Below are 27,607 nucleotides of genomic sequence, written 5' to 3'. Positions count from 1 at the left end.
GAGGATTACAACATCAAACGGGTATTCAAAACATGGGCGAAAGAGCGTGCCCAGCCTCAAGGCGTGGATGGGATGCTTCTCTGTCGCAAGATGTTCATTCAGCGGTCTTGTCTGTGCATGAAGCCGGCAAATGATAAGAAAGTATGTTATGCTGGGCTCTCGTTGGGACTGCGCCCTGGCCGCGCGAGGCATCCAGCCACCTCGTTCAATTTGAGCAATCGACAGAAAACGCAGGGAGCGCCCCAGAGGCCTTGTTCCTCATAATTCATGGCATAGATATTATAGTGCTTAACTGAAATGGCCTAACAGATACTGGCAGCGACCTACTTGCTCACGAGCCCGCGCAGAGTGTCGCTTGGCGCTGTCCCGCGTTTTCGGGCAGCCAGGCCGACACAGGTAGCTTCACATATTGTATTATAAGAAGTAGCATGGCGTACGGTGTGGAGCCAGCTGCTGCTCGTCGGGAGGTCGATGTGGGCACAAGAGACGTCGACGTTGTGCTCGATGACGACCTGGACGACGCCGATGACATTGGAGGCGACCAGTATGAAGGATATGAATATGAGGGAGCGCCGCAGGCCGACCCCGTCGACTACGAGGTGCGGAGTGGCGCGCCCGTGGCGAGGGTGCGGGCGTGGGCAGTGCCAGCGGCCGCGTTGGTAGCCCAGCCCTGGCCAGTAGCCCCTACCCCGTGCAGCGCACCTTGTATATGGCAGCGTGGGAGCTGGCACAGCAGCATGCCAGACCGGGCCTTTCTCATCCCTTCATGCAAGTACTCACCGCCCTACCTCACCACCCACGCAAACTGCCATCTTCCCGTAACCCTCCCGCCTCCGCCACCCGCCACCACCGCCCCTGTCCTCAACCCCCCTTCCCCATACCACCCTTGCCATCCCGCTCCTCCTCCACCTCCTCCCGCCCGCCCGCCCTCCCCTCCCCCCGCAGCTGCTCATCAGCGTGGCGCACGGTCTGGGCAAGTGGATGCAGGACACAGCCACCGGACACAAGGTGTACGTTAAGGACAAAGACTGTGTTGGTGAGTGCCGTACGCCCGTATCTGTGACGTACAAGTGCTGGTACTGCCGCCTTCGAGGGAGGGAGGCCTGGAGCCTGCAAGGGCGGGGGCCTGGGGCGCTGGGAGGCTCTTCCTGGAGCGCTGGGGCCCTCCGGTGCTGTCCCAACGGGCGCACGTGCACCGCATTGCAGCCTGCAGTTCAAGGGCCGGGGAACACAGCTACACACGGCTTCGGGGCTGAGAGGGCTGAGTGCAGACGGCAGATGACAACGGGCAGAGCGCAGAGGACACCTTGCAGTGCCACAGCGGCGCTTTCCGCAGCCCCAGCCCCAGCCCCAACCCCAGCCCCTATGCCGCCTCCTGCACGGCTCACCACACCCGCCCACACACCCACACGCCCCGCTTTCCTACACCCCTTCCTCCTTCACCTCCTCCTGCTGCTGCTGCTGCCGCTGCTTGCTGCTGCAGGCTGCCTGAAGGACCTGCAGCGCTTCCTCCGCCGTGACGACCCGGAGCTGCGGCCGGTGTTCATGAGGCTGGGCGAGTGGCGCATCGCGGCGCAGGTGGGGCAGCGGGAACTGGGGGGTGGGCAGTGCACACGGGGCGGTGTGGTGGGTGCTGCTTGGGGGCGGAATGAGGCCGGGGAGCTGGGCAGGAAGATGCGGTTCTGGGTGGAGGACGGACCCATCGGCGACCGGCTGGGAACGGCAGACGCGGCCCCTCCTTTGTCCAATGGCACGCGGTCTAATCGGCGCTTTTGCTTCGTTCCTGCTCGTGTTTCCTGGGCACGGTGGAAGCACCCCCCATCCACCCACCTTCCACCCACCCTCACCCCACCCCCCACGCCCGGTCCCTGCCTCCTCCCTCCCGCCCTCCTCCCTCCCCCCCTTCAGGACCTGGTGCCGCTGCTGGTGACGTACCCGCACGACAAGGACGTCACGCTGCAGACAGGTGGGGGCGGAGGGGGGGGGGTGCCCCGTGTGGGGAGGAACTGGAGGGAACAGCCTGGGTCCTTGTCCTGGGTTCTTCCTGGGTCTCACATACGGTACTGTGGCATTCAAACCAACGCTCCATTGCTCCCCTCCCTCTCCTCTTTGTCCCCCTCCTTCTCCCTCCCACTCTCTGCCTTCCCTCTCCCTCTCACCTGCTCCCCACCTGCTGCCTGCAGTCAAGGCGCTGACCTACCTCACCATGCCTGTGGAGTCCACCAGCGCGCGGCCGGCGGTGCAGGAGGGGTACGTGCGGGACGTCAAGGAGGCGCTGCTGCAGCAGGTGTGTATGTGTGTGCGTGGGGGGGGGGGGGCGGGGGCGGGACATTTGGGAGGGGAGAGGCGGACGTTTGGGGGCTGGCGAGGGATGGCGGGGAACGGGCGCCGCAGTGGCGGGGGTGCGGGATGGCAGGCAGGCGACCGATGTGCTGTACACGCACGTAGCAAGATGCCCTAAAGCCCGAGGTAGGCAGTGCGGGTCGCACCGTGGGATCGCGCTGACAACTGAACCGAGCCCAATGTCGGTTCCCGGGTTCCGAAACCCGACCACCACGCTGCGCCCCGCAGGATGCTCTGGCCGCGGTGTTGGGTCTGGTGGCCGAGCCGCTGGCCGCCCACCCGCGCATGAGCCCGGAGCAGCAGAGCGCGGTGCAGCTGGTGCTGGTGCTGCTGCGCAACCTGCTGGCGGTGCCGGACGAGCGGCCCAGCCCCACGCTGGCGGCGGGCTCGGCGCGCACGCGGCTGCAGGTGCGGGCGGCAGGCGGAGGGGGTGCGGGGGTGGGAGGGGGTGGGGGTCGGCTGGCGGGACGGGGCGGGGCGGAAGCAGGGAGCGGAGGCCGTGGAGCCGTGGGGGGAGGGTGCACCGGAGACGGTGCCGAACTGCGTTGGGGCTCATTAGTTTACATATTGCCGCGGATGTGTGTGCCATGCAGTTGCAGTTGCAGCATTCCGTAAAGCATGGGAGGTAGCCATGCACGCTAGTTACGCGACACGCGGTCAATACCAGTCATGGGCTGTGTCAGTGCGCTGCGGAGCAGGCCGCCAGCCCCTCGCGTCCCCTCCGCTGCCCTGCACTCCTCGCGCCCTGTGCCCTGTGCCCCCATGTGCCCCCATGTGCCCCCTCTCCCATTTCTCATGTTCCTTTTAAATTGTTCACATGAAATGGCTCCCCTCTCCTCCCCAACCCCCACCCACGTAAACTTAATGCATGTAACCCCCACCCCCACCCCGCCCCCCTGCCTGCAGTCCTCGCTGCTGAGCCTGCTGTTCTCCGAGTCCATCATGGAGCTGCTGCTGCTGGTGGCGCAGCACGGCAGCCAGGCGCCGCTGCGGCGGGAGATGCCGGTGCTGCTAGAGATCATCCACGACACCTTCAAGGACATCCAGCCACACCAGCTGCTGGCAGCCAAGCAGCCGCCGCCGCCGCCCAAGCCCAAGCAACCGCCGCCGCCGCCACAGCAGCAGCAGCAGCAGCAGCAGCAGCAGCAGCAGCAGCACCAGCCTGCAGCACATGCGCCGCCCGGCGCAGCCAAGCCCGCCGCCACCAAGCCCAGCCCCGCGGCGTTCCACGGCTCCGGCGCTCCCGCAGGCAGCCGTGCGGCGCCGGGCGCCGGCGGCGCCGCCGCCTCCGGCGCCGCCAGGGGCCCCGGCCCCGCCGGGCCGCCCTCCGCCCTGGGCAGCGCGGTGCAGGCGCAGCTGCGTAAGCAGCAGCTGGCGGCGGCGGCCATGCTCCGCGGCAAGGCGCCGGTGTCGCGCCATGCCGGCTTTGGCGGGCGGTTTGTGGTGGCGCACACGGACGACCCGGGGCAGCGCCGCAGCTTCATCTCCAAGCCCGGCCAGGCGCCGGGCGGGGCGCTGGCGGTCAAGCAGCTGATCGTGGACGTGGGTGCTCCGTCCGCGTGTGTGTGTGTGTGTGTGTGTGTGTGTATGTTGGTGTGTGTGTGTTGGTGTGTGTGTGTGTGTTGGTGTGTGTGTATGTGTGTGTATGTGTTGGTGTGTGTGTGTGTGTGCGTGTGTGTGTGGCGTTGGTAGGTGGTTGGGTGGGTGGTTGGGTAGTTCATTCCGATCCCAACATATATGGGGGGTATATGCCCAAGGCCCAACGGAGCAGGGGGGCTGGGAGCATGGTGTATTGGGAGAGCACCAAGGAAAAGGGAGCACGTGGGAATGTGGCGTTGGGGGCGGCCCCGTGTGTGTCGGTCCTCGCCCACGGTCTGGCGCACGCACCCACGCACGCACGCAGGCTCCTGCCAAGATGGAGGGCGCCCGCCCCGGCGCCGCCACCTCCATGCCGGCGGTGGCTGCGGCCGCGGCGGCGGTGGCGGCGGGCGGCGCGGGCAGCGGCAGCTCGCTGCTGCGGCGGCAGGCGGAGCTGATGTGGAGCCTCAGGGGCTTTGCGGACGACCTCATCGCCAGCGGCTACAACCAGGTGTGTGTTAAAGAGCACAAGGAAAACATTACGCGTAGGGCAGTGTATGCGATGCAGATTTAGGGGTGTGTGTGTGTGTGGGTGCTGGGGTGGAGGGGGGTGGAGAGGCAAGGGATAATGGGGTTTACGTGCACGTGGGTGCACGTGCGCGTGTGAGAGATTAGCGTAGGGGGAGCAGGTGATGCGTAAAGGGTCGACATGGCCCTGGACCCCCAACTGTTCATCTCCGCCTCCCCCCGCACACACACACACACACACACACACACACACAAAACACACGCACGCACGCACGCACGCAGATGATGGAGATGGTCCGCAAGGAGGTGGCTGCGGGTGTGGGTGTGGGGCGGCTGGAGCGGCCCGACCTGCTGCGCTTCATGCGGGTGGCGGCCTTCTTCAGCGCCTACTGCAGGATGAAGCAGGTGGGCGGGAGAGGGCGGTGGGTGGGGGAGGCGAGGCGAGGCGAGGGGAGGGGAGGGGAGGAAAGGGGAGGGCGGGGGCGGGGGCGGGGGCGGGGAGGGTGCTGGTACCATTCCCATGAGACTGAATGGTGGAAGGGGGCTCTGTAGGGGGGCAAACGAATGGGGAAGCGCAGGTGGGCTGCAGGGTTTACGCTGCCGGGTCCACAGTCAAATTTCGAGGTGTTGCCACTGATTGGTGATGACTCATGAGTGCTGTGTGTTTGTGCCTGGGGCATTCAGGAGGCGGCGCCGGCGAACAGGACCAAGCAGCCCAAGAAGGCGGCGGCGGAGCAGGAGGCCGGCAAGGAGGGCGGCGGCAAGGCGGCGGGCGGCGAGGCGCAGCCGGAGGGGGCCGGGGCGCGGGCGGCTGAGGCGGCGGAGGCGGAGGCTGAGGAGGAGGACTCGCCGTTTGCTGGCATCAGCGGCACCATGGGCTGGGACACATTCCACCTGGTGAGAGTGGGCGGGTTGGGGGGGTGGGGGAGGGGAGGAGGGGGGAACGCACGAATGGAGGGGGCCGACACCATGTGCCCATGAGCAAACCAGAGGCAACAGAGGCGGTGGTTTGATGCTTTCAGCCCCCCCCTGTCTTGATGCGCTTGTCGCCGCCCTCCTGTCAGCCCCGCTGCCTCGACCTCGATCTCTGGCACGGTGTTCGGCCCGCCCCCCTTCTTGTGTACCTTTGTACCTGGCTACAACTTCACTCCGTCAACTTAATGCATGTAACCCCCTTCTTGGGGCCTATTTCGTTGGGCTCGGGCACACACCCCTCCCCCTACGACTTCACTTCGTAAACTTAATGCGTGTCATCCCCCCATCTTGTACCGCCCTTTTCAACCACCTTTCCAAACCCCTCTGGTCCTGCGTGTGTGCGGCCGCCCGTGCAGGTGTGCAAGCTGTGGGTGGAGCAGGCCGACACCAGCGGCAAGCTGAGGGACTGGGAGCTGCAGGTGCGCGCGTGCGAGCCCTGTGTGCCCTCATGCTTCCTCTATTCATGCTCTTCCTCTACTCATGCCCTTCTACCGCTTCACCAGACCACCTCCCAACCCCTCCTCCCCTCCTGCCCCTCCAACCCCCACCCCAAAGGCCGTGTCCACCCGCCTGCTTACCGAGATGCTTGCGGTGCTGGCGGCCGCGCACCGCCACGGCTCCCCCCACGACCGCGCCGCCGCCGACCGCCTGCAGCGGCGCCTGCTGCATGACGACCTGGCGGACAGCGGGCTGCTGCCGGTGCTGGCGCGCCTCATGGGCGGCTTCAACTTCGCGCGGCAGGGCCGGGCCTACGCATGCGACCTGGTGACGGCGCTCAGCCACGTGCTCAAGATGTACGACAGGTGCGGGCGTGGGGTGGTGGTGGGGGGCGTGTGTGTTTTTGTGGGGTTGGGGTGTGTGTGTGGGGGGGGAGGGGGGTTGGGGGCTGGGGGAGTGTGGGGGGAGTTGGGGGTGGGGTGGGGGGTAGGGGTCCAGGCATGACTGGTTCAAACGACGGCGGGAATGGACAGACTCATCCTTCCCCCACCTACCTCGTCGTGTGCCCCGCAGGCTGACAGCGCTGGAGCCGGGCGGCTTCATGGTCAAGGCCAAGAAGCGCGGCGGCGGCGGCGGCGGCCGGCGTAAGAAGAAGCAGCAGCAGCAGAAGGAGGACGAGGAGGCGGAGGGCGGCGAGGGCGAGGAGGGCGGCGAGAAGGAGGGCGGCAGTGACAAGGAGGAGGAGGGTGGCGGCAGCGGCAAGGAGGAGGAAGCAGGGGCCGCAGCTGACCCCGCCGCCGCCGCCGCCCGGCGAAAGGCCCTGGATGAGCTGATGGACGAGAGCGGCCAGGTGTGTGTGCGTGGGTGGATGGGTGGTATGTGTGTGTGTGTGTGTGTGTGTGTGTGTGTTAGAAAACGAAACGAAAGCTCGCCCAACGACGCGTCTGCGTGTGTGTGTGTGTGTGGGGGGGTGCGTGTGTGTGTGAGGGGTGGGGTGATGTGTGGGTGGGTGGTGCGTGGGATGTGGTTGTTCGCGCAAATCCCAGTTCGAGGCACGGTACCTTTTGGGTGCTAGGGCATATGTGGTGGGATGCTTCACGCCTTGGATGCCCCTCCGCCCCCGCGCTGGCAGGGCTCGGGTGACGAGGACGACGAGGAGGAGGACGAGGACGGCGGCCGCCGCCAACAGGTGTGTAGGGATGAAGTAGAGGGAGGGAAGGAGGGGCCGCACAGGCCGCTTGGGGGCCGCCAACAGCCCTAGCCGCTTCCCATTGCACATACGTCATTCTGCACACACGACCTCCTCCCATCCCCAACCGACGCACCCGCGCCCCGCCACTCCGCTTCCCTAAACCCCCGTTTGGTTTAGTTTGGGCTGGGATTTACAGCCCTCCCATCCCTCTCCCCTGCCCTCCCCCTCCCTTTCTCCATCTCCCACCTCCCCCCCCCCGGGGGCACCGCCCCCTGGCATGTAGGTGGTGGAGCGGCCTCTGGACCTGGAGTCCAAGGTGCGCGGCAAGCTGGCGCAGCCCGCCGTCATCCACTTCGCGGCGCAGCTGCTGGCGGCCTACCGCGGCCTGCCGCCGGGTGTGCCGCGCGCGCTGACCAGCCTGCTGTACCGCATTGCCGGCAGGGACCGCTGCGACCTGGAGCCGCTGCTGTACCAGGTGGGTGGTGGGGTGTGGGGGGGGGGGGGGTTGGGGGGAAGGGGGGAGGGGGGAGTCAGGGCGAAACGAAGGAAGTTAGGTACGCACAAGGGGAAGAAGGGGTCGGTGCGAATGCGCAAGCAACCAGCGGGCCGCGATTGGTACTATCTGGCGCACCGTCAGTGTGCGTGTGTGTGTGTGTGCGTGTGTGTGTGTGTGTGTGTGTGTGCCTGTGTGTGTGTGTGTGTGTGTGTGTGTGTGTGTGTGTGTGTGTGTGTGTGTGTGTGTGTGTGTGCGTGTGTATACCCTGTGACCCTTGCTCCCGCTGCGTCTCGTGTTTAGCCACGCCAACCCTAACTATGCCTGATACCGTAGTCTACAACGCCCACTCAACTCCGCAACCCCCAACCCCAATCCCCACCCCCGCACCCCAACGCCCCTCCCTCAGATCTCGGTGCTGCGTGTGTTCTACGTCATCCTGTCAGACCCCGACCTGCGCTCGCCCGCCCGCCTGCCGCACTTCCGCGAGCTCCTGCACTTCTGCACCGCAGTCGTGCGCAACCTCTTCCGCCGCCTCGTGCCTGAGCGCGCGCCCGGGGGCGGCGCCGCCGCGGCGGCGGCGGCGGCTGGCGGCGGCGAGAAGGAGAAGAAGCAGGGGAAGGGGAAGAAGGGGGGTGGGGAGGGCAGTGGGGAGGACAGTGAGGTGGAGCAGGAGGGCGAGGAGGCGGCGCGGCGGCGCAAGCAGGAAGAGGAGGAGGAGGAGGAGGAGGAGCTGACGGAGGAGGAGAGGCAGGCGCGGGCGGCGCGGCGCAAGGAGCTGGTGGCGGAGGTGTGTGTGTGTGGGGGGGGGGTTGGAGTGTGTGTGGGTGTGTGTGTGTGTGTGTGTGTATGGGGGGGAGGGGGGGTTGCTGGCGCGTGCCACCCCCGCTTGTGCATTTGGCTACGCGTGCTTTGGGCATCGGACCATAGCCCTGGTCCCCCTGTCTCCCATAGTCCTGTCGTCTTCTGCTCCGCTGCTCTGCTGTCCCTGCCTTGTGCCCTCGTGCCCTCATGCCCTTTCACCCCTCCTTGCCCGGTCCCGCTCCCACGCCTGCGACCTGCCAACCCTGTGAACCCGCCCGCCTCCGACATCCCCCCCCTCACACACCACACACCATAACACACCGCCACACACCACCACACACCACCACACACACCACCACACACCACCACACACACCACCTCACACACCCCACCACCTCCCTGACCCCCCTCCAGATCCACGACAAGGCCCCCCGCATGCTGGCGGTGGACCTGCTGTTCTGGAAGGACCACACGGGCGCGGCGGCCGTGAACCAGGACTACTGGCTCTACGTGAGTGCGGGGAGGGTTGTTGAGGGGGGTTGTAGATACCAGCCCAAACTAACCGCACCCAATGCAATAGAGCGAGGAGCAGAGCGTGGCCTATGCGTTGACAAAGGAGTGGCACGCGACAATACGGTAGTCCCCAGGGGGGCAGATGCCGCGGGAAGATGCGTAGATCTTGGACTCTCGTTTCATGCAATGTAAGTGGGGCGCAGGTTTACAAGCGCCGGGGTCCTGCACAGTCGCATTCATTGCTGAAGGGCAGCCTGCGCGCTCCCTAGCCCCTAGGGACCTGCACATCACTGCCACACAGCCACCGCGCCCCACCGCTGACCGCCTGCCCCGCCCCTTACCACACAGATGGGGCTGGAGGAGCGCGAGCGCGAGGAGGCCGAGGACCGCCGCGCTCGCGCCGCCGCCGTGGCCCGCGGCCGGGACCCCCACGCACCGCCGCCCACGGAGGGCGCCGCGGCGGACCGGCGGCGGCGCCGGCGTGACGCCTGGGGCCAGGAGGAGGAGGGCGAGGCGGATGACGAGATGGCGGATGCGGATGATGATGATGAGCGGGGCGGCGGGGAGGAGGGGGCGCCGCGCACGGCCGGGCGGCTGCGGCGCCGCGGCGGAGCGGAGGGAGAGGAGGGAGAGGAGGGCGGGGACGGGCTGGAGGACGAGGACGACGGCGGAGGTGAGCGCGTGCTTTTGTGTGCCGCGTCGCGCCGTGCGATGCCGGGCTGGGTGTAAGCATGCTTGCAATAGGTAGCTATTGCCTGTTAAGAATGTTGCGCGCCTGCGGTGTGCTTGCTGGCCACTCACGCCACGGCCCTATCTTCCCTCCCTGTGCCATCCACGCAGCAGCCGCGAATCGCCCGCCCGGTACCGCCACGCAGCAGCGCCGCCGCGCCGCCTTCGGCATGGACGACGACGACGGCGGCGAGGCGGCGGCGGGTGGCGGCGGCGGCGGCGGCGGCGGCCTTAAGACGCCGGCGGCGGGCGGCCGGCGGCCCGGGGTTGTGTGGAGTGACGACGAGGGGGAGGGCGCCGACGCACGCGCCAACCGGCCCGCTGCCGCCGCGGCGCCTGCGGCTGCTGTGGCGGCTGCTGCGGCTCGCAAGCACATGACCCTGAAGGAGCGCGAGGGTGAGTGGGCCGGGGCCGTGCTGCGGCAGGCAATAAGGCACCCGGGGGAGCTGCGGGGGGCACGGGCTCCACCGTTGGGTTCGTGGACCGCAAAAAGCAGAAGCATACGGTAGCTACCAACTGCCAAAAGAAGAAGCACAAGTGTCCCACCGCCAACGATTGTTATGCAATGCCACACGCGCACACAGAGATGCTGCGCAAGCGCTTCCTCAAGACGATCAAAGTGGGCAACGGCAAGAACAAGCGCTCCGGCAACCTGGCCACCGCGGCGGCAGCCGGTGGCGGCGGCGCCGCCGGAGGCGGCGGCGGCGGCCGCGGCCTGTCTCTGTCGGCTGCTCAGAAGGCCCTGCTTGCCGCCGTGTTTGAGCGGCACAACTCCTCCAGACACAACATGGACATGATCCTGGAGGCCATGAAGCGCGGCGGCCGCAGCGCGCGCCGCGCCGCCGGCGGGGCGGAGGAGGAGGAGGACAGCGAGGGCGAGGACGCGGCGGCGGGCGGCGGCGCGGCGGCGGGGGCGGCGGGTGTGGACATGAGCGGCGGGCAGCTGCTGCGTCAGCTCAAACTGATGGGGCTCAAGTTCCGGGAGCTCTCGGAAAACCAGGTGGGTGAGAGGTTTTGGGTGGATGGGTGGGTACTGACACGCTCCACACACACCCCATTCCCGCCGGCAACCCACTCATGCACCTCGGTCACCCACCCTCACCGCCCCCAACCCCAACTACCGGGCCCCCGCAGCTGTCTCGGCTGAAGTCGCTGTGGCAGCGCTACGCCGGCGACGACGACCGCTTGCTCATGATCGCGGCCCAGGTGAGCGTGTGTCAGTGGGTGTGTGGGTGGGTGTATGCGGTCGGGTGTATGCGTGTGGGCGTGGGTGCATGCGTGTGCCACACTGGTGTACTGCCTGTATTGTGGCGGCGCCTTTTGCGGTGCCACCGGACTCTCCGCTCCTGTTTGGTCCATGGTACTGCGCGTTGGGCTCGCGCGCATGCCGGTCCCCCCTCCGCATCACCCCACTTGCCCCCAGCCCCCAAGATTGCCTGCCGTCTACCGTCTACCAAGCACTTAGCTTATCATGACTGTAAACCCCTCCCCCACCCGCGCCACCCGCTCCACCGCCCCCAGCTGCCCGGCGGCTGGACCAGCAAGGACATCAAACGACTAGCCACCAAGCATGGACTCATGGGTAAGGGGATTGGAAGAGGAGGGCGGTGGGAGGCGATAGGACTATAGGAGGCGGTGGGTACGGAGGGTGTGTGTCTCAAGCGCGTAAGGATTAAGCACGAATGCGATTACTGCCCACCTCCCCCGGCCCCTCCCCGTAACGCTTCACTTTGCTCGCTTCCTCTGCTACGCTACCCCGCGCTCCTGTACTCCAGCCGGCGGGCGCCGCGGCAAGGGGCCCAAGGCCGGCGGCGGTGAGAGCTGCGCGGTCTGGTCGGCTGTGGGTATTGATACCGCTAGCGGACAATAATAGTGCCAATAGCTTCGTCGGCGGAGGCGGATCCCTAGGAGATCTTGCCCGGCAGCTCCGCCGTTGACACGGCAGCCCCGCTAGCCTTGCCTGGCTGTCTGCGCACGTGCCCATCCATCCCTGGTCCCTCCATCCATGGTCCCTCTATTTCTCCACCTGGTCTGTCTTCGTTGATTGTCCTGGCACACACAGGCAGCGGCAGTGAGGAGGAGGACGAGGAGGAGGGGGCCGGCGAGGGCGAGGTGGATGAGGAGGAGGTGGAGGCGCTGGCGGAGGCGGAGGAGGAGCTGGGCATCTTGTGGGAGGAGCACGGCAGCAAGCCACGGCAGGAGGCGCTGGAGGAGGTGGGTGGGAGGGTGGGATGCCCGAGCCCAATGAATGGGTCCCGAATCCTGATGGTCAAGGTACCGTCGCCCAACCCAGTGGGGAGGCGGGGCGCGAGTCGAGCGGTGGCGTGGATTGGCTCTGGGGTGTGTTGTGTTGTGCCCTGTTTTGCCGTCCGCTTCTGCGACGGCTGTTCACCCATGGGACACGTTCTCGGTTCCCCACGTACAGTCCCCACACGTGCACCCTAACCTCGACCCCAGATCACGGAGGCTCTGTCCCAGGACGTGTCGGCCGCGGCAGTAGCGGCCAAGCTGGTGCAGATGGGGCTGCTACAGCCGCAGACCAGGAAGGCCAAGTCCCGGAAGGAGCCCGGTGCCAAGCGCGGCCGCGGGGCCGGCAAGGTGCATGCATGCGCGGACACGGCGCTTGGCTGGTGGCTAGGGCATTTGGCCGTTTGGGGTGTGTGTGTCTCAGGCCGCTAGTTGAACTGGGTGTGTGGTACGGAACGCCTCCCGACGCTTGTGGTCGACCACAACATGCAGCCGCAATGCTTCCACGCAATGCCGAAGCCCGCGTAAACACACGGCCACACTTGCTCACCCCCCCCCCTCCCCGCCCCTCCTCGCCCTCCTCGCCCCTCCTCCTCCGCAGGTGGACCCGGCGCTGCTGCGGCGGCTGCACGAGCAGCACGGCGCGCGGCCCGACCACCTCAACGTCATCGCCGCACTGCTGCCGCCGGGGCCGGGCGGAGAGCCGCGCACCGTCAAGCAGGTGGGGAACCTGCGAGGCCGTGCAACCGTCCGTGGAGGCTGAGGCTGGGGCTGGGGCTGGGGCTGGGGACGGGGCTGGGCTGGCGCAGCAGGGCCGCGCGTCCCCCCGCGGGTTCACGTGCCCACGGCGGGCTGCGGCTGCGAGGCTGTGCGTCACTCGCACACCGGCTGCACGCACAGCCGCATGCACAGCACCTCCAATCCTCAAGCCCCCCCTATCCTTACCTCCATGAGGAGCTCGGGACCTACGCCGCCCTCGCTTCTTGCCGCCTCGCCCCCGTGGGAACCTGTTTCGTTGGGCTCGGGCATGTGCACCCCTCCCTCCAACTCCCACCACCACAACCACCAACCCCGCGCACTCCACCCCTCGCCACAGGTCCAGCGGCTGCTGCGGGCGGAGGGCCTGTTGGGCGACGGCGACGCCAGCGGCAAGCGGCGGCGCGCGCGGGACGCCACCGAGCGCGCCCGCCTGCTGGCGCTGTACCAGCGGTGCCGGGCGGAGGAGGCGGCGGCGGCGGGGGCCTCTCAGGGCGGGGAGGAGGGCGTGCTGGGTCGTATGGCGGAGCGTATGCCGGAGCTGGGCGGCGGAGCCAAGCAGGTGCGCGTGCGGGCGGGCTGTGTGGGTGGGTGGGTGCGTGGGTTGGGGGTATGGGTTTTGGGATTGGAAATAGCGGCGCCGGAGAGGGCGAGCAAGGGGATGCAGGGGACGGTCTCACGGGGGTGCCCACTCTGCAAAGCCCCCGGCTCACAACGGTATGGGGCCCGGGCATAAACCTCCCCAGCTCGTCTTTCACACACACACACACACACACACACACATACACACATGGGCGGGCTTCGTTTTGGTGTTTTTTCTAACACATACACACACATGCGCCCCCAGGTTGCTAAGCTGCTTCGCAAGCATGGGCTGCTGGAGGCGCAGCAGCGCCGCCGCCGGGACGACGCCGACGGCGACGACGGAGCGGCGGCGGGCGGGGGCCGGGGCGGGCGCAAGGGCAAGGGCGGCCGCGACGGCGAGGCCGCTGACGCCGCGCCCCGCCGCGCTGCCCTAGTGGAGCCAAACACCGAGCGCGTGCTGCAGGTGCGTATGTGCATGTGTGTGCATGTGTGTGCATGTGTGTGCATGTGTGTGCATGTGTGTGCATGTGTGTGCATGTGTGTGTGAGGTTGAGAGAGCCTGGCACCGATTCCGCGGCGCTTTTTTGGTTATCATTGCGATCGTATGCACTCGGTCTATCATTGCTCGCGGCGCGGCACCCCGCCGCCACCACATTAGGCCACCAAGCGCAAATGCACCTCACAATCTTTCCACACTGCCACCCGCCTCCCCTCCATCACCACCACCTCCTCCATCACCTCGACCTCCCACCACCTTCCTCCACCACCTCCTCCACCACCACCTCCTCCACCACCTCCTCCCCCTACCACTGCAGGCCCTGGCCGGCATGTCCGAGGCCCACGCCGCCGACGGCGGGCGCTGGATGAGCCCGAGCGAGGCGGCGGCTTGGCTGACGCGGCAGCTGGGCGCGGCGGAGGCGCTGTGGGCTGAGGTGGCGGCGGCGCAGGGCGGCGGCGCGGGCCTGTCCGACTACTGCCTAGTCATGGCGGGCGAGGAGGACGAGAAGTTCTTCATGACCGAGTACGCGCAGGAGTGAGTCGCGGTGGCGGCTGCGCTGGCGGGGTGGGGGCGGGTTGGTGTTGGGTTGCGGCGTGGTGAGCGCGCGTTACCACATTAGGCACGAACGGGCTCGCCCAGAGTTCGCATGAGGACTGCCTCCGCCGCTTTATCCCCGTCACCCGGTGCTCAATGCGCGTGTCGGTCCCTCTCACTTCATCCGCTTTATCGCCTCGATCCAGGCTGCTGGAGGCGTGCGGCATCCGCAACACCAGCGACGACTACTACAAGGTGCCGGCGGCGGCGGCGGCGGCGGCCGGCGGCGGCTGGCGGCAGCGCGTGCAGGCGGCCCTGGCGGCGGGGCTGCAGGGGCTGGGCGGCGAGCGAGCGGCGGAGCTGGCGGCGGAGCTGAAGCAGCGCCGCGCCGAGGAGGAGGAGCGGCGGCGCAAGGAGCGCGAGGCGCGGGAGGCGGCGGAGGCGGCGGCCGCGGCCGCCGCGGCGGCGGCGTTTGCCAGCGCGGCCGGGCGGAAGAAGGCGGGCGGGGAGGAGCAGGCGGCGGCGGCGCTGGGCGGCGGCCGCGGCGGCCGCGGGCGTGGGCGTGGCGGCGCCGCGGGTGGCCGCGGCGGCCGGCGGCGTGGCTCGGCCGAGCAGCAGGACAAGGACGACGATGAAGTGGAGGAGGAGGGCGCAGGCCCGCGGCGCCGCAACGGCCGCGGTGCGGCGGCGGCGGCGGCGGACGACGATGAGAAGGAAGGTGCTTCCGCCTCCTCCTCCACATCTGGGTCGGACTCGGGCAGTAGCGATAGCGAATCGAGCTCCTCGGACTCAGGCTCAGAGGACGACCGGCGGGGTGGCGGCGCAGACGGCGGCGCCGCCGGCAGCAGCGGCGACGACGAGGAGGAGCAGGAGGAGGTGGTGGTGATGCCGGAGTACGACACGTCATCGGCGTCTGAGCGCGAGTCGGATGGCGGGGAAGAGGGCGCTGGCGGCAGTGGTAAGAAGAGGAAGAAGCAGAATAAGAAGCAGGCGGCAGCGCAGCCGGCGCGCCGGGGCAGCGCGGGTGGCGCCAAGGGCGCGGCGGCGGCGGCCGCAGCGCAGGCGGGCGCCAAGGCGCAGCGGAAGCGCGTGCCGGCGGCCCTTGCGGGCGACAGTGAAGAGGACGCGGAGGCGGCAGGCCGCGGGCGAGGCGCCGGCAAGGCCGCAGGCAAGGCCGCGGCTAAGAGCAAGGACAAGCAGAAGGGGAAGGAGGTGAAGGGCAAGGGCCGGCGGCCGGAGCCGGGCGGCAAGCAGCAGCAGGAGGAGGAGGAGGAGGAGGCGGGCGGCGCGGGGCCAGCGGTGGATGCGGAGGCGCGGCGGCGGGCGCTGGCGGAGCTGGCGCGGCGGCGGCAGGAGCAGGCGCGGCGGCAACAGGAGCGCATGGCGGGTGAGCGAGCTCGACTGGGCTGTGTGTGCGTGTGTAGCACGGGGTCAGGAATGGAAGCGGCCAGTTTCGCCGCCAGGGCCTTGAGTGTGAAGAACAAGTACCGTACCATGCCAACGTTGCTATGCTGACGAACCCCTACTTCACTCTTGTGCAATTGCAGGCACGCTAGTGCCTGCGGCGGCGCCCTCACCCGTTGCAGCGGCGGCCCAGGCGCCAGCTGGCCTGGAGGACGAGGACGAGGACGTGGCGGGCAGCCCCGCGGCAGCAGCAGCGGCAGCAGCGGCCCGGCCCGCCGGCGCCGCCGTGGCGGGCAGCCGCCGCCGCCGCGTGGGCAGCGGCGGCGGCGCCCTTTCGGAATTGGATGATGCGGACGTGGACGGCGCGGCGGCGGCAGCGGCTGGCGGCAATGCCGATGACGACTCGGATGGCGGCGGCGGCCTGGGCGCGGCGAAGCGGCGGCGGCTGCTGAAGCGGGCGGCTGCGGCGGGCCTGGGCAGCGGCAAGGAGAACATGGGCGTGGTGTCGCCTGGGACCGACGTGGAGGCGGCGGGCGGCGGCGGCAAGGCAGCCCGGGCGGCGGTGCAGGCAGGCCGTGGCGCGGCGGATGAGGAAATGATGGAGCTGGAGGATGGACTGGAGGACTTTTGATTGAATGCCGCTTTGTTGTGGAGGGAAGTGTAAGGTGTAAGGGAGGACATGACACGGCCACACGCGGTGTGTGAGCAGGGGAGTGGACTCGTCCGTGCAGCGCAGTCGCATTCGACGTGCGTGATTGGTGCGGCAGGAGGCTGTGCAAGAGCGTATAGCAGCAGCTAGCGTGTCAAAGCAAGCGGCGTCGTGCGCAAGGGACGTGTGGTGCTCGTAGGCGGGGTGTGAACCAAGGTGTGAACCAGGAAGCGCGTGGCGTCGCCAGTGCCGAACCAGCCGCTCATCATTTGGGGCACTGAGCTGCACAAAATAACTGGTGCCCAGATGGCTATATTAAACTCATTGCACTATGCAGTAAACATTTCTCAGTTTGTATAGACTGCAACCCCACACGCCGCGTAAAATGTCCCAGCGTTGGAGTGCAAGCTCGCGCTCTTGTCAAGCCTCGACCTCAGGCCGAGCGATAGAATTTCGAGACATATCAACACCAGGGAGACGATGCACAGCAGCCGGGCCTGTGCGCGTTTGTGCATTTGGGCGCACCAGGAGCAGAAGCGTCGTTGCGGCTAGCCTTGACCGCCAAGGATTAAGCAGCGCTGCAGCAGCGGATGGGTCCTCAAGCGCCCCAACAGTGGACTACGTCCAGCGGCTCACCGGGCGGCAACCGCATGAGTGCCCGATGTTGTTCCTCGCACCGATGGAGAACCTCGCCGACCGGCCTTTCCGCCGCGCCCTCGCTTCCACGGTCGGAGGGTTCGACGAGGCGTGCACAGGTGAGACCGGCGGCCAAGAAGGCTACAGCCAAGGGGCACTGTACAGCCGGCACGCAGGCCGGGGCTTTGGGGGTCGTCAAACACCCCACATCGTGCCCCCACCACACACACACACACACACACACCGCCCGCTCCTTCCCTCACAGAGTTCATGCGTGTGCCCGGCGCCACCTCCAACCCCATGGGCAGCATACGCGGCGTGACGGGCTGGTACGACGCGGCGGAGCTGGCGGCAGCTGCCCTCGCCCTTGACGGCAGAGGCGGCGCCCCCGTTGGCAGTAGCGGCGGCCCCGCTGGCGGCGGCAGCGGCATCCCTCTGGGGGCGCAGGTGATGGGCAGCAGCCCCGAGCTGATGGGGCTGGCGGCGCAGTACCTGGCGGAGGTGAGGGAGAGGGAGGAAGGGGGGGAGGGAGAGGGAGAGGGAGGGGGAGCAGGAGAAGGGGGAGCCACGCCGGGGGCCGGCGCCGTGGGTGTTGTGGGCGTCGGCGCTAGGCCGGCCGAGGTGTGGCAGGTGTACGGTACTTGATGGGGCGACCAACCGCCTTTGCTCAACCGCGGGCCGCCCCCGCGCCCCGCCCTCCTCCTCCACACCCACCCCCCGCTGCCACCTTGCTCCCGCGGTCCCACCAGGTGAAGCGTGCCCCCCGCATCGACCTCAACTGCGGCTGCCCAGCCAACACCGTGACCGGCAACGGCGCCGGCAGCAGCCTACTGCGCACGCCGCAGCGCATCCACGACATCGTGAGCGCCATGGTGGCGGGGGTGCGCGCCAGCGCCGCCCCACACACCCCCGTTTCCGTCAAGCTGCGGGCCGGCTTCGACGATACCAGCCTGTTTGAGGACAACTTGCTAGCGGCACAGGTGGGGGCAGTGAGGGGGGAGGAATGGGGGGGTTGACCGCTTGGGCGTGTCGTGCTTTGGCTGTTCTCAACAGGGGGAGGGCGTATAGCATTGGGGCGGTGGTTGGGAAGGGAGGGCGAGGGAGAACAGGTGGTCTGCGACTGGGAGCTGGGAGGGCGGTGCGGCGTGCAGGACCTGTCGCTGAGGGCCGACGTCTTCGCTCCATTACTCCGACGCCCCTCCACGCGCCCCACAGGAGGCGGGTGCTTCCTTCATCACGCTCCACCCGCGCACCAAGCGCCAGTGCTACGACGGCGCGGCGGACTGGTCGCTCACGGCGAGGGCGGTGCAGCTGCTGCGCGTGCCGGTGGTGAGTGCCGCGACAGTGCCCCGCACTGGCTGGGATGGGAGCCGGGGGTGGTGGCACGGCAGCGCCGGCGGCCGCGCGTTTGCGGCTGTCGCACTGTCCAGCACGTGCTGGGCGTAGACGACGTGTGTCCCCTAGCACCGGGCTTGACACAAACATGACGCCACCAAACCTGGTAGCTATCCATTCCCGGCTGACCGCGTTGCAAGTGCACGTGCATACATGCACACATACACTTTTGTTTCGTTATACACACTCAAACACTCTTCGTTTCTTGTTTTGTTTTACTAATTACACTTACAGATTGGCAACGGAGACGTGGTGTGTGTGGAGCGCGCTCACGCGCTGCTGCGGCAGACGGGCTGCCACGGCGTGATGGTGGGCCGGGGCGCGGTGCAAGACCCGCTTCTGTTCCACCGCATTCGGCACAGCTTTGTGGCGGGCCAGGAGCTGGGCGCGGGGCTGGAGCTGGGGGCGCGGGGCGCCGGAGGAGGAGGAGGAGGAGCAGCGGGCGGTGGCGGCGGCGGCGGCGGTGTGGCGGGCTGGCGGGAGCCGGAGCTGATGCAGTCGTTCCTGCGGTACTACGCCGCGCAGTTCATTCCGGAGCTGCGGCCGCAGGAGCAGCAGCAGGGCCCCGGCGAGGCCACCTCGGCGGCGGCGGCGGCGGCGGTGGCAGCGGCGGCGGCGGCGGTGGAGCAGCCGGTCTCGGTGGAGTACCGCGCGAGCAAGTTCGGGCGGCTCAAAAAGGTGAGCTGGGAGCTTGTGGGTACACCGCGCGTTACTGCTCCCCGTAATCAAGTGTGCAGATGCTGCTGGTGGTGGCGGCGGCTGTGTGTCCTGTGCCCATGTATGTGCCCATGCTGCATCCACGGTCAGAGCCTGGAGCCAGGCCCTCACTCCCCCTCACAACACAGCCCAGTCCTGACGTGCTCCCTCTCGCCGTGTCGCCGGCCGTGTGTGTGTTGGCTGCACCTCCCCCCACCCCCCGGTGCCAATCCGTTTATTATGCATTGGCCACGCCCTCCTCCTCGCTCTTTTGCACTGGGTTCCGTTTGTTATTGGTCTGGTTCTTACACCACACACACACACACGCAATGGTTTCCTTGTGCTCTTACACACATACACACACACATACACACACACACACACACACACACACCACAGGTGATGAAGTACCTGTTCGCCTCCTCGCCCCAGCTGGCGGTGGCGTGCGAGTCGCTGCTGCGGGTGCGGCCCGACAGCTGCACGCCGGCGGACATGGTCGACATGCTGTGCGAGCAGGTGCGTGGGGAGTTGGGGGTGGGGCTGAGGAGCGGGGGTGCGAGGAGGCGAGGAGGCGAGCAGGGGGGTGACGGAACGACCGGAGGAGCAAAGGACGGATGGGGAGTGGCAGGCGTGCGGGCAGGAGTGGCCCAGCCGCTGCTGCAGGCTCGAGTGCGAAATCAGTGTGAGCCTTCGCTCGCGCCTGCCCCTGCCCGCTGCCACGCCGCCCCCCCTCCTGACCCTCTCCCCTCCTGCCCATCCCCCCCCCACACACACACACACACACACAGATCGGTCGCCACTGGCCCGCCTCCGGCCCCACCCGGCTGGTGCTGTACGACCATATGAACAAGAACAGCACTGAGCTGCAGCACATCAGGCGGGCGGCAGGGACGGCGGGGGCGGATGTGGCGGGGCCAGGGGCGGAGGCGGCAGGGGCGGGGGCAGGGGCGGAGGCGGCAGGGGCGGGGGCGGGGGTGGAGGCGGCAGGGGCGGGGGCGGGGGTGGAGGCGGCAGGGGCGGGGGCGGGGGTGGAGGCGGCAGGGGCGGGGGAGGGGGTGGAGGCGGCAGGGGCGGGGGCGGGGGTGGAGGTGGAGGTGGGGGCGGGGGTGGAGGCGGCAGGGGCGGGGGCGGGGGTGGAGGTGGGGGTGGGGGCGGCGGAACGGGTGCCGGCACTGGCGGGTGTGGCGTCGCGGTGAGGCAGTGGGACCCATGAGACCGTGGGCGGTTGCTGTGATGACCTTACCAGGTGACCTGTGAGCCTCTCGAGGGTTATGCTCGCTTTCTTTCTCGGTTTCGCTCTGGCAAACATCGGTGGTATCTGTGACCTGAGCACCTGATTGTGAGGGCTGGCTGCGGTGTGCCTAGTGCCCAGGGGTTGCGAGCGGAGTAGAGCGGAGTGGCCAGCAGGACGTCATGTTCGCTTGTGCGTGTTGCGTTTTTTCAAACACGTCAGGACGTGTGTGCAGTGGGCGGCAGGAGCCATGGCGGCGGTGAGGGAGAGCCGGATACCGCGGGGGCGGGGGGGGGGCGGCGGGGGTCGCGGTGGGTGTGGCGCAGGCAGTGTGCCGGGGCGGTGTCCCGTTGGGGCCTGGGATGGACAGGCAGGGGTGGGCGCCGGGGGTTCTGTGGCCCGGCCTGGCAGGAAGCGGGCGTTTAGGTTTTGGCACGTAGGTCACCAAAGACCCGTGCTGACCCGTTGGTACATGCGTGCCGTTTGCCAATGTGTGCCAAGTGCCAACCGTTGGGGAGGATAGGGCATTAGGGCCGCTAGGTGTAGTGCAGCCTACGGGCGGCTGCGACGTCGGCACTGCCTGCACCCTGATGCGAGGGGCCGGACTGCAGCAGCACACGACCAGTTGCTACCAGACCAGGCTGCCGATATGCACGTTTCGCACTGTTAAGCATTGTCGATAAGATGTACGCTTAGCATACGTTGGCCGAGCTTCAATGTTGGCCGAGCTTCAAGGTACGTGCCCCCCCAATTGGCCAGGCGCACATCCCTGTCGCCAGGCTGCCGCCAACAGCGTTGCCTTGCCGCCCCGTCCCCACCAGCCCCCTCGAAACCTTCGGCCTCAAACATTGCAGCAACGTGGCGTGGGCGCAGCCCACTTTAACTTGAGAGGGAGAGCCACCTTCGTTGTCAGCGCATCCTAGCCTGACTGGTCTGTGCCAAAGCATCCCCACGAACCCGTGCCCCCACCCTTCGTGCCCCAACATTAAGCGCCAAGCGCACACGCGCAAATAAACATCAGAGCACGAACGCAAAATGCCACGAGCTCGAGGGTCGCGACAACGCCATCTTCTATTTCCTTCCGTGAGCCTGGCCCATGAAAACTCTGCTTTCACGTGTTTATGAAGCGATGTGAATATCGTTTGCGACGAGCTAGCTATGCGATAGAGCCAGGGAAAGACCATCATCGACCATCATCGTGCAAACTTGCTCGTTTGCAACACCTCTCTTTAGATCTGGGCATAAGTCAGATAGGAATACAGTAGCCGCTAAAATTTTTCTGAAGTAGTCCACTCGCAGACTTTTGCCGCGACGATTGTGAAGCTTCGTTGACCTCGTTGCGGGTTCCTTTTTTCCTTACCAAAGAAAACATGGCCGACTCGTGGGAGGAGCATGCGGCTCCTCCCCCGCCCCCTCCGTCCGCGCCCGCGCCGGCCCTGAACCCGAACAGCATGATTTTCGTGCCCGGGAGGGGCTTCGTTCCTGCTTCATCTCAAGCAGCGCCTGCTGCTCCTCCACCTCCTCCCCCGCCGCCTCCTGCACCTCCAGCGGAGCCCGCTCCTCAGCCGCCCAAGGAGCCCGAGCCGGAGCCCGAGCCGGAGCCGGAGCCGGAGCCAGGTATAAATAAATTATGATCTGCGAGTGCTCGGTACTGGGCGCTGAGCGGTTGTCGTGTTTCCTGGAAACAGAGCCGGTCGCCGCGCCATCGGTCCCGGCGCCATCGGAGCCGTCTCCCCCGGCGCCGGAGCCCGCTGCTGCTGCTCCCGCTCCTGCCGCGGTCGCAGTCGTGGAGGAGCCCGTCGCCCCCGTTGATGAGAGCGCTGTGATGAAGGCGTTCCAGGAGTGCTTGGCGGAGGAGCCGCGGTGAGCACGGTGGGGGCTGGCGAGGGGCCCTGGCGCGGCTCTTGGGGTGCGCTGGCATGGGCCTGGGTTCTGGGGCAAGGCCTGCGGCGCGCGGGTGAGGGTGCACGCGAGTGTGACGGCGCCGTGTCGGGGGTTTGGGCAGGCCGAGCAGGGATGGCGATGGACGATGGAAGGCTGGGGTGCGGTTCGGCGCGTGTGCGGGGTGGGCACGGCAAGCCGTCCGCGTCAGCAACAAAAGAGCTGTGTGCGCGGCTGCGGCTCTGCAGCCCATAGGAGTTCAGACGGGTGGGTGTCAACGACCTGGCGAACCCCAGTCGCACCTCCGTTGCAGCCAGCAGCTGCGGGTGCCGGGTCCGGGGGCGCTTGGGCCTGGGGTGCCTCCGTGGGGCCCGGGCGACGCCGAGCTTCCGCGCAGCCCCAGCAGGCCATGGCCGCCCCCCCCCAGGGCCCAGGGCTCAAACGAGGCGCAGCCGCGCACTGCGCGTTCCGTGTATGTGTCCGGCGGTCCTCGCCTTCGCTATCCAGCCTCCCCGTCACCGCTGGGCGCGCTTTCTGATGATGCTGTGACGGAATTCTCAACGCACCTTCCCGTATCTCCCTGTGTCTGCCCCTCCCCCACCCCCTGTTTCCCGCCCTCCCAACAGCGACCACCTAAACATTGTGTTCATTGGCCACATCGACGCTGGCAAGTCCACACTGGCGGGGCAGATCCTGTTCCTCACGGTGAGAGCCGGCAGCAGGCAGCAGGCGGAGTGGAGGAGGAGGGGAGGGAGCAAGAGGGGAGGGAGCAAGAGGGGAGGGAGCAAGAGGGGAGGGAGAGGGGGTTAACGGCGGGGCAGCGTTGCGAGGGCGAGAGCGCCCAACGAGTGGACCCTAACGGCATCGGGAAGCCCATCAGGCGGCAGCGCAGGGAGGGAGGGAGGGAGGGAGGGGCGGAAGGGGGGGGGGGGGGAAATGACCGAGCCCAACAAATCAGTCGGGGGGCGGAAGGGGCTGCATGCCAGCTGGCCTGAAGTTGTCCAGCGGCCATGCACAGCCGCTGCCAGAGTGTCGGGTTGGCAATGCCAGTCAGCTCGCGGGGGGGAGGATGGCGGGGGGTGCTGGGGCAGGCCTTTCACACCCCACGCCGCGGTGCACACAGTACCGCCCCCACACACCTGTCAGCACCTGCCCCAGCAGTGCCTGTCAGCACCCGCGCCGGCGGGTGCCTGGGGGCGCGGTGTGCCTGGTCCGTACGTGCCTGGTCCCCGTGTGCATTGCTCGCGGCTTGACCACCCGGCCGCGCATCCCCCGGGTCTCCCGCGCTCGCAGGGCGGTGTGGACAAGCGCACGATTGAGAAGTACGAGCGGTGAGTGGCCGTGACAGGGGCTGAGAGGCTGAGTAAATGTGTTCACTGTGTCTCTCAGGATGTGAAACGGGGGCAAAAGGGGCCGCCCGGGGTTGGGGACGTCAGGAGTGGGCATCAGGACGAAGACGGGCAAGGCGGGTCGCTGACCGGCTGACTGGCTGTCCCTACTTGCCGCGCCCGCCCCTCCTCCAACACCCAAACTCCCAACCCGCAACCCCGCAGTGAGGCCAAGGAGAAGAACCGCGAGGGCTGGTACATGGCATACATCATGGACACCAACGAGGAGGAGCGAGTCAAGGGAATCACCGTGGAGGTGGGGGACTGGGGGGGGGCGGGGCGAGGGCGCGGCAGGTGCTGAAGGGGTGTGTGTAGGTTCCAGCCCAAACTAAGACGAACCCAATGCAATGGAGCGAGGAGAAGAGCGTGGCCTATGCTTGACAACGGAGTGGCACGCGACAATTGTCCCCGCGACAGCAGTTGTGTAAACAAAGAACCGCCGCCAAACTAGCGGAGCGCAGGCAGAGCCGACAGTTGCAGGGGGGCGGCAGGGGCAGCAGGATGTGCAGCGGCGGCGGTGCGGTCGGCGCTTGGCAGGCATGGGTTCTGCAATGTGGCAACAGTGGAGCGAGCCCCGCAGCAGTCGACCTCGCTACACTTCTGTTTACCATCTTTGCAAGCACGCATGTGTGCCCCTCTCTCTCACACACTCTCCTCAGGTGGGCCGCGCCCACTTCGAGACGGACAAGAAGCGCTACACGGTGCTGGACGCGCCCGGCCACAAGAACTACGTGCCCAACATGATCCAGGGCGCCTGTCAGGCGGACGTGGCCATCCTGGTCATCTCCGCGCGCAAGGTGTGCTGGGGGAGAGAGGGGAGGGAGGTGGGGCACGGCCGGGGGGCCGGGAAGGAGGGCGGCGCCTGGGTTGTGCATGCCGGGCGGGCTGAGCGAGAGGGCGGGCGGGGAGGTCGCGGGGATGTCGTGGCTGTGCGGGGGTGCGGCCAACGCAAGCCATGCAAGGGGGCGCAGGGGTGCGCGCGCGGAGAAATGCGCCGTGTAGCACGTGACACACACGCACACGAACACCACCGCTACGCGCCCCTCTCCGCCTCCGCTGCGGTCGTCCAACCAGCCATGCCTACCTGCCTCCCTCCCCCCATTCTCTCCCTCCCTCCCGTCCCGCGCTTCCCCAAGATTATCTACCGTCTACCACTTCACTAGTCATGAATGTAACCCCCCTTCTCTTGCCCCCCCCCCCGCTGCAGGGCGAGTTCGAGACGGGCTTTGAGCGCGGCGGCCAGACGCGCGAGCACGCGCAGCTGGCCAAGACGCTGGGCGTGACGCGGCTGATTGTGGTGGTCAACAAGCTGGACTGCCCCTCCGTGGCGGTGGACGGTGAGGGGGAAGAGGGGGAGAGGGAGAGGGGCGGGGGTTGAAATACCAGCCCAAAATGAACCGAAACCCATGGCAAAGAGCGAGGAGGGGGGCAGGGAGGGGGGGTGCCTAGTTGCCATGTGAGGGTGAGAGAGGGCCGAGGAGGACGTGCTGAAAGTGAATGGGTGGAGTAGGCCGCACGCCGGAGCGCTTGCAAGCCTGCGGGCTACTGCCTAGCCGCCTGACCTCGCCCCTATCCCCGTTTTCGTGCCACCCGATGTCCTTCCTCCCGCCACTGCTTTAACACACCTCCCTCCCGCCTGCCTCCCTCGGCCCGGCAGGCAAGTGGGACCGCGCTCGCTTCGACCAGATCGTGAACGGCCTGACGCCCTTCCTGAAGCAGTGCGGCTACAACATGAAGAAGGAGGTGACCTTCCTGCCGCTGGCGGCGCTGTACGGCCACAACATCCGGGACGCGGTGTCCAAGGAGCTGTGCGACTGGTACGACGGCGAGACGCTGTTCTCGGTGAGTGAGGGCGGGGCATGATGGAGCTGGTTTTTTCGCTGTTGCCTTCCATTTTTGTGAATGCATCATATACCGTATGTATCTGCTATACCACTGTACCTGGCTACGCCTTCACTTCTTAAATAATCATGAATGTAATCCCCCCCATCATGAATGTAACTTCTCCCAGGTTCTGGACCACATGGAGCCTGTGGAGCGCAACCCGCTGGAGCCCTTCCGCATGCCCATCGTGGACCGCTGGAAGGACATGGGCACCATCGTCATGGGCAAGTCCGAGGCGGGCTTCGTGCGCGTGGGCGACCTGCTGCAGATCATGCCCAACAAGTGAGCGGGGGAGGGGGGAGGGGGTGTGCATCCTGTACCGCTTTTCCAAACATCCTTGCAACCCGCCTACAACTGCGCTTCTTCTGAATCAATCATGGGTGTCAACCCCCGCGCACCCCCTGCCAGGCTGCGTGTCAAGGTGGACGGCGTGTACCGCGACGAGAAGGAGACGCAGTCGGCCCGCTGCGGCGAGAACCTGCGCCTGCGCCTGAGCGGCTGTGAGGAGACCGACATCTCGCCCGGCTTCGTGCTCAGCTCCGTCAAGAGCCCCGTGCCCGTGGTCACGCAGTTTGAGGCGCAGCTGGTGCGTGCGTGCGTGCGTGCGTGCGTGCGTGCGACCGCGTGTACGGGTGGAAGGAAGAAAGGGCAGGGGAGGGGATAGGGTAGTGGGTAGTGAGCGCACACGTGCTGGCGCCGGCTGCGTGTCGGAGGTTGGGCGACGCTGGTGTCTCTTCCTGCCTTTCTACCCGGCGACCTCGCAACCCCACGCTTATGCCGTCCCTCAGTGGCAGCCGCGCCCACACACCTGCTCACTCGTCGCCCCTCTGCTGCCCCCCCCCCGCTTTACATTAGTATTCATGATTGCAACCCCCATGCTGCTGCCGCCGCCAGGTGATTGTGGAGCTACTGGAGCACAACCCCATCTTCACGGTGGGCTACAAGTCCATGCTGCACATCCACACCGCCTGCGAGGAGTGCGAGGTGAGCTCTGCTGCGGGCGTGTGGGGGCATGTGGGGGCCGGTAGGGACCTGTGGGGGCTGGTAGGGGCCTGTGGAGGCCTGTGGGGAGGGGAGGGGATCGAGGGGCCGGCACCACGGGGGAGCCCCGCGGATGCGGATTGCGGACAGCTGCGGCAGCGCGCTGGCGACGGCAGTTGGTGCTCCAGCTGGCAGGTGGCACCCACCTGCCGCCACCGTAGCCACCATATGACCTCAACTTACCACTCACCATCCGCATATGGTAAACACACACACCAAAAAGACACAACCACACACAAACACGACCACACACACGCAGGTGTCCAAGCTGGTTGCGGAGATCGACCCCAAGACCAAGGAGCAGAAGAAGGCCAAGTACATCAAGCAGGGCGGCATCTGCATCTGCCGCATCACCGTGGACAAGCCCATCTGCATCGAGGCATTCGGCGACGTGCCCAGCCTGGGCCGCTTCACGCTGCGTGATGAGGGCCGCACCATCGCCATTGGCAAGGTGGTCAAGCTGCCCAAGGTGCACTAAACGGCCGACGGCCGCAAAATGTGTGTGTGTATGTGTGTGTGCGTGCTCATGCCCAATGGGCCAATGGTTGCGAGAGGTGATCGCGGCTGTGTAGGAATCAGGCTGGGCGGCTGTAGGCGGCTGGGCAGCTAGGATGGGTTCGTCCGAAAATGTATGTGTGTGTGTGTGTGACGGACCAGGCGGTGCGCTGTGTGTGGGGCGGGCGGGGTGGAGCACGTGGGGCGGGCGGGGGCTGCGGCATACCACGTGCGGTTTGACGTGCGGAAAGACAGCGGCGAAGCAGGAAACAGATGAATAGGGATAGCTGCGGGGAGCCATACTCGACCGGGGGGCTAGGACCGACGTTGGACTCGGTGTGTGTGGGTGTGTCCGTTCTGCGCCCCATGGTTAGGGCGCATGGTTGGGCCCGCCTTCGCGGCATTGCCGGCAGAGGGATCGTGCAAACAGGCGAGGTGACTGCGGTCCGGGTGGGCTGACAGGTTGAGTGATGATGGCAGGATGCTGATGCACGCACTGGGCTGCGCATGGGGCAGGGGGCCTTGGTGAAAGGACCCGGGGGTTCAGACGTGAAGTGGCGTCCGGGGCAACGCACCAGTTCCCCTCATGCATGCGTGACGTATGAGTTGAAGGGTGCTCTCAGTTTCACCACTCTGTTGGCAGCGTGTAAACACTGTTCGGGCCTAATCGTCACGCATGTCTTGACTGGCAGC

At 67.2% G+C, this 27,607-nt stretch overlaps 3 protein-coding genes across 4 annotated transcripts; all 3 read left to right on the top strand.

Annotated features, from left to right (window-relative positions):
- The first annotated feature begins 26 nt into the window (after positions 1-26).
- On the top strand, positions 27-16,632 carry CHLRE_06g284850v5 (uncharacterized protein). 2 transcript variants are annotated; one of them, XM_043063321.1, is made up of 31 exons: positions 27-599; positions 946-1,036; positions 1,484-1,578; positions 1,909-1,966; positions 2,184-2,287; positions 2,572-2,751; positions 3,250-3,885; positions 4,247-4,432; positions 4,732-4,854; positions 5,134-5,346; positions 5,781-5,843; positions 5,980-6,227; positions 6,436-6,712; positions 6,995-7,051; positions 7,338-7,529; positions 7,957-8,337; positions 8,766-8,861; positions 9,213-9,537; positions 9,708-9,989; positions 10,178-10,593; positions 10,728-10,799; positions 11,115-11,175; positions 11,369-11,407; positions 11,656-11,807; positions 12,051-12,191; positions 12,442-12,561; positions 12,937-13,158; positions 13,444-13,644; positions 13,997-14,214; positions 14,421-15,601; positions 15,762-16,632. In XM_043063321.1, the coding sequence occupies exons 1-31, from the start codon at positions 429-431 to the stop codon at positions 16,247-16,249; spliced, it is 7,089 nt and encodes a 2,362-aa protein (XP_042924026.1). In that variant the 5' UTR covers positions 27-428; the 3' UTR covers positions 16,250-16,632. The 2 variants fall into 2 exon arrangements, with proteins under 2 accessions (XP_042924026.1, XP_042924027.1); XM_043063320.1 differs by having other exon boundaries at positions 9,705-9,989.
- Positions 16,633-16,686: 54 nt separating this feature from the next.
- CHLRE_06g284800v5 (uncharacterized protein) lies at positions 16,687-20,962 on the top strand. The gene is made up of 7 exons (XM_043063319.1): positions 16,687-17,022; positions 17,169-17,404; positions 17,653-17,883; positions 18,119-18,232; positions 18,533-18,976; positions 19,394-19,510; positions 19,783-20,962. Exons 1-7 carry the CDS (start codon positions 16,947-16,949, stop codon positions 20,188-20,190), a joined length of 1,626 nt encoding a protein of 541 aa, XP_042924025.1. The 5' UTR covers positions 16,687-16,946; the 3' UTR covers positions 20,191-20,962.
- Positions 20,963-21,246: 284 nt separating this feature from the next.
- CHLRE_06g284750v5 (uncharacterized protein) lies at positions 21,247-27,576 on the top strand. The gene is made up of 12 exons (XM_043063318.1): positions 21,247-21,842; positions 21,914-22,088; positions 22,733-22,811; positions 23,400-23,437; positions 23,660-23,750; positions 24,154-24,291; positions 24,702-24,831; positions 25,152-25,336; positions 25,506-25,660; positions 25,787-25,964; positions 26,273-26,362; positions 26,679-27,576. Exons 1-12 carry the CDS (start codon positions 21,596-21,598, stop codon positions 26,895-26,897), a joined length of 1,725 nt encoding a protein of 574 aa, XP_042924024.1. The 5' UTR covers positions 21,247-21,595; the 3' UTR covers positions 26,898-27,576.
- The last annotated feature ends 31 nt before the right edge of the window (positions 27,577-27,607 follow it).

This window comes from Chlamydomonas reinhardtii, chromosome 6 (assembly GCF_000002595.2).
Source record: "Chlamydomonas reinhardtii strain CC-503 cw92 mt+ chromosome 6, whole genome shotgun sequence".
Lineage (NCBI taxonomy): Eukaryota > Viridiplantae > Chlorophyta > Chlorophyceae > Chlamydomonadales > Chlamydomonadaceae > Chlamydomonas > Chlamydomonas reinhardtii.
The sequence above is the reverse complement of the archived record's forward strand: the minus strand, read 5'-3'. Positions and strand labels throughout refer to the sequence as shown.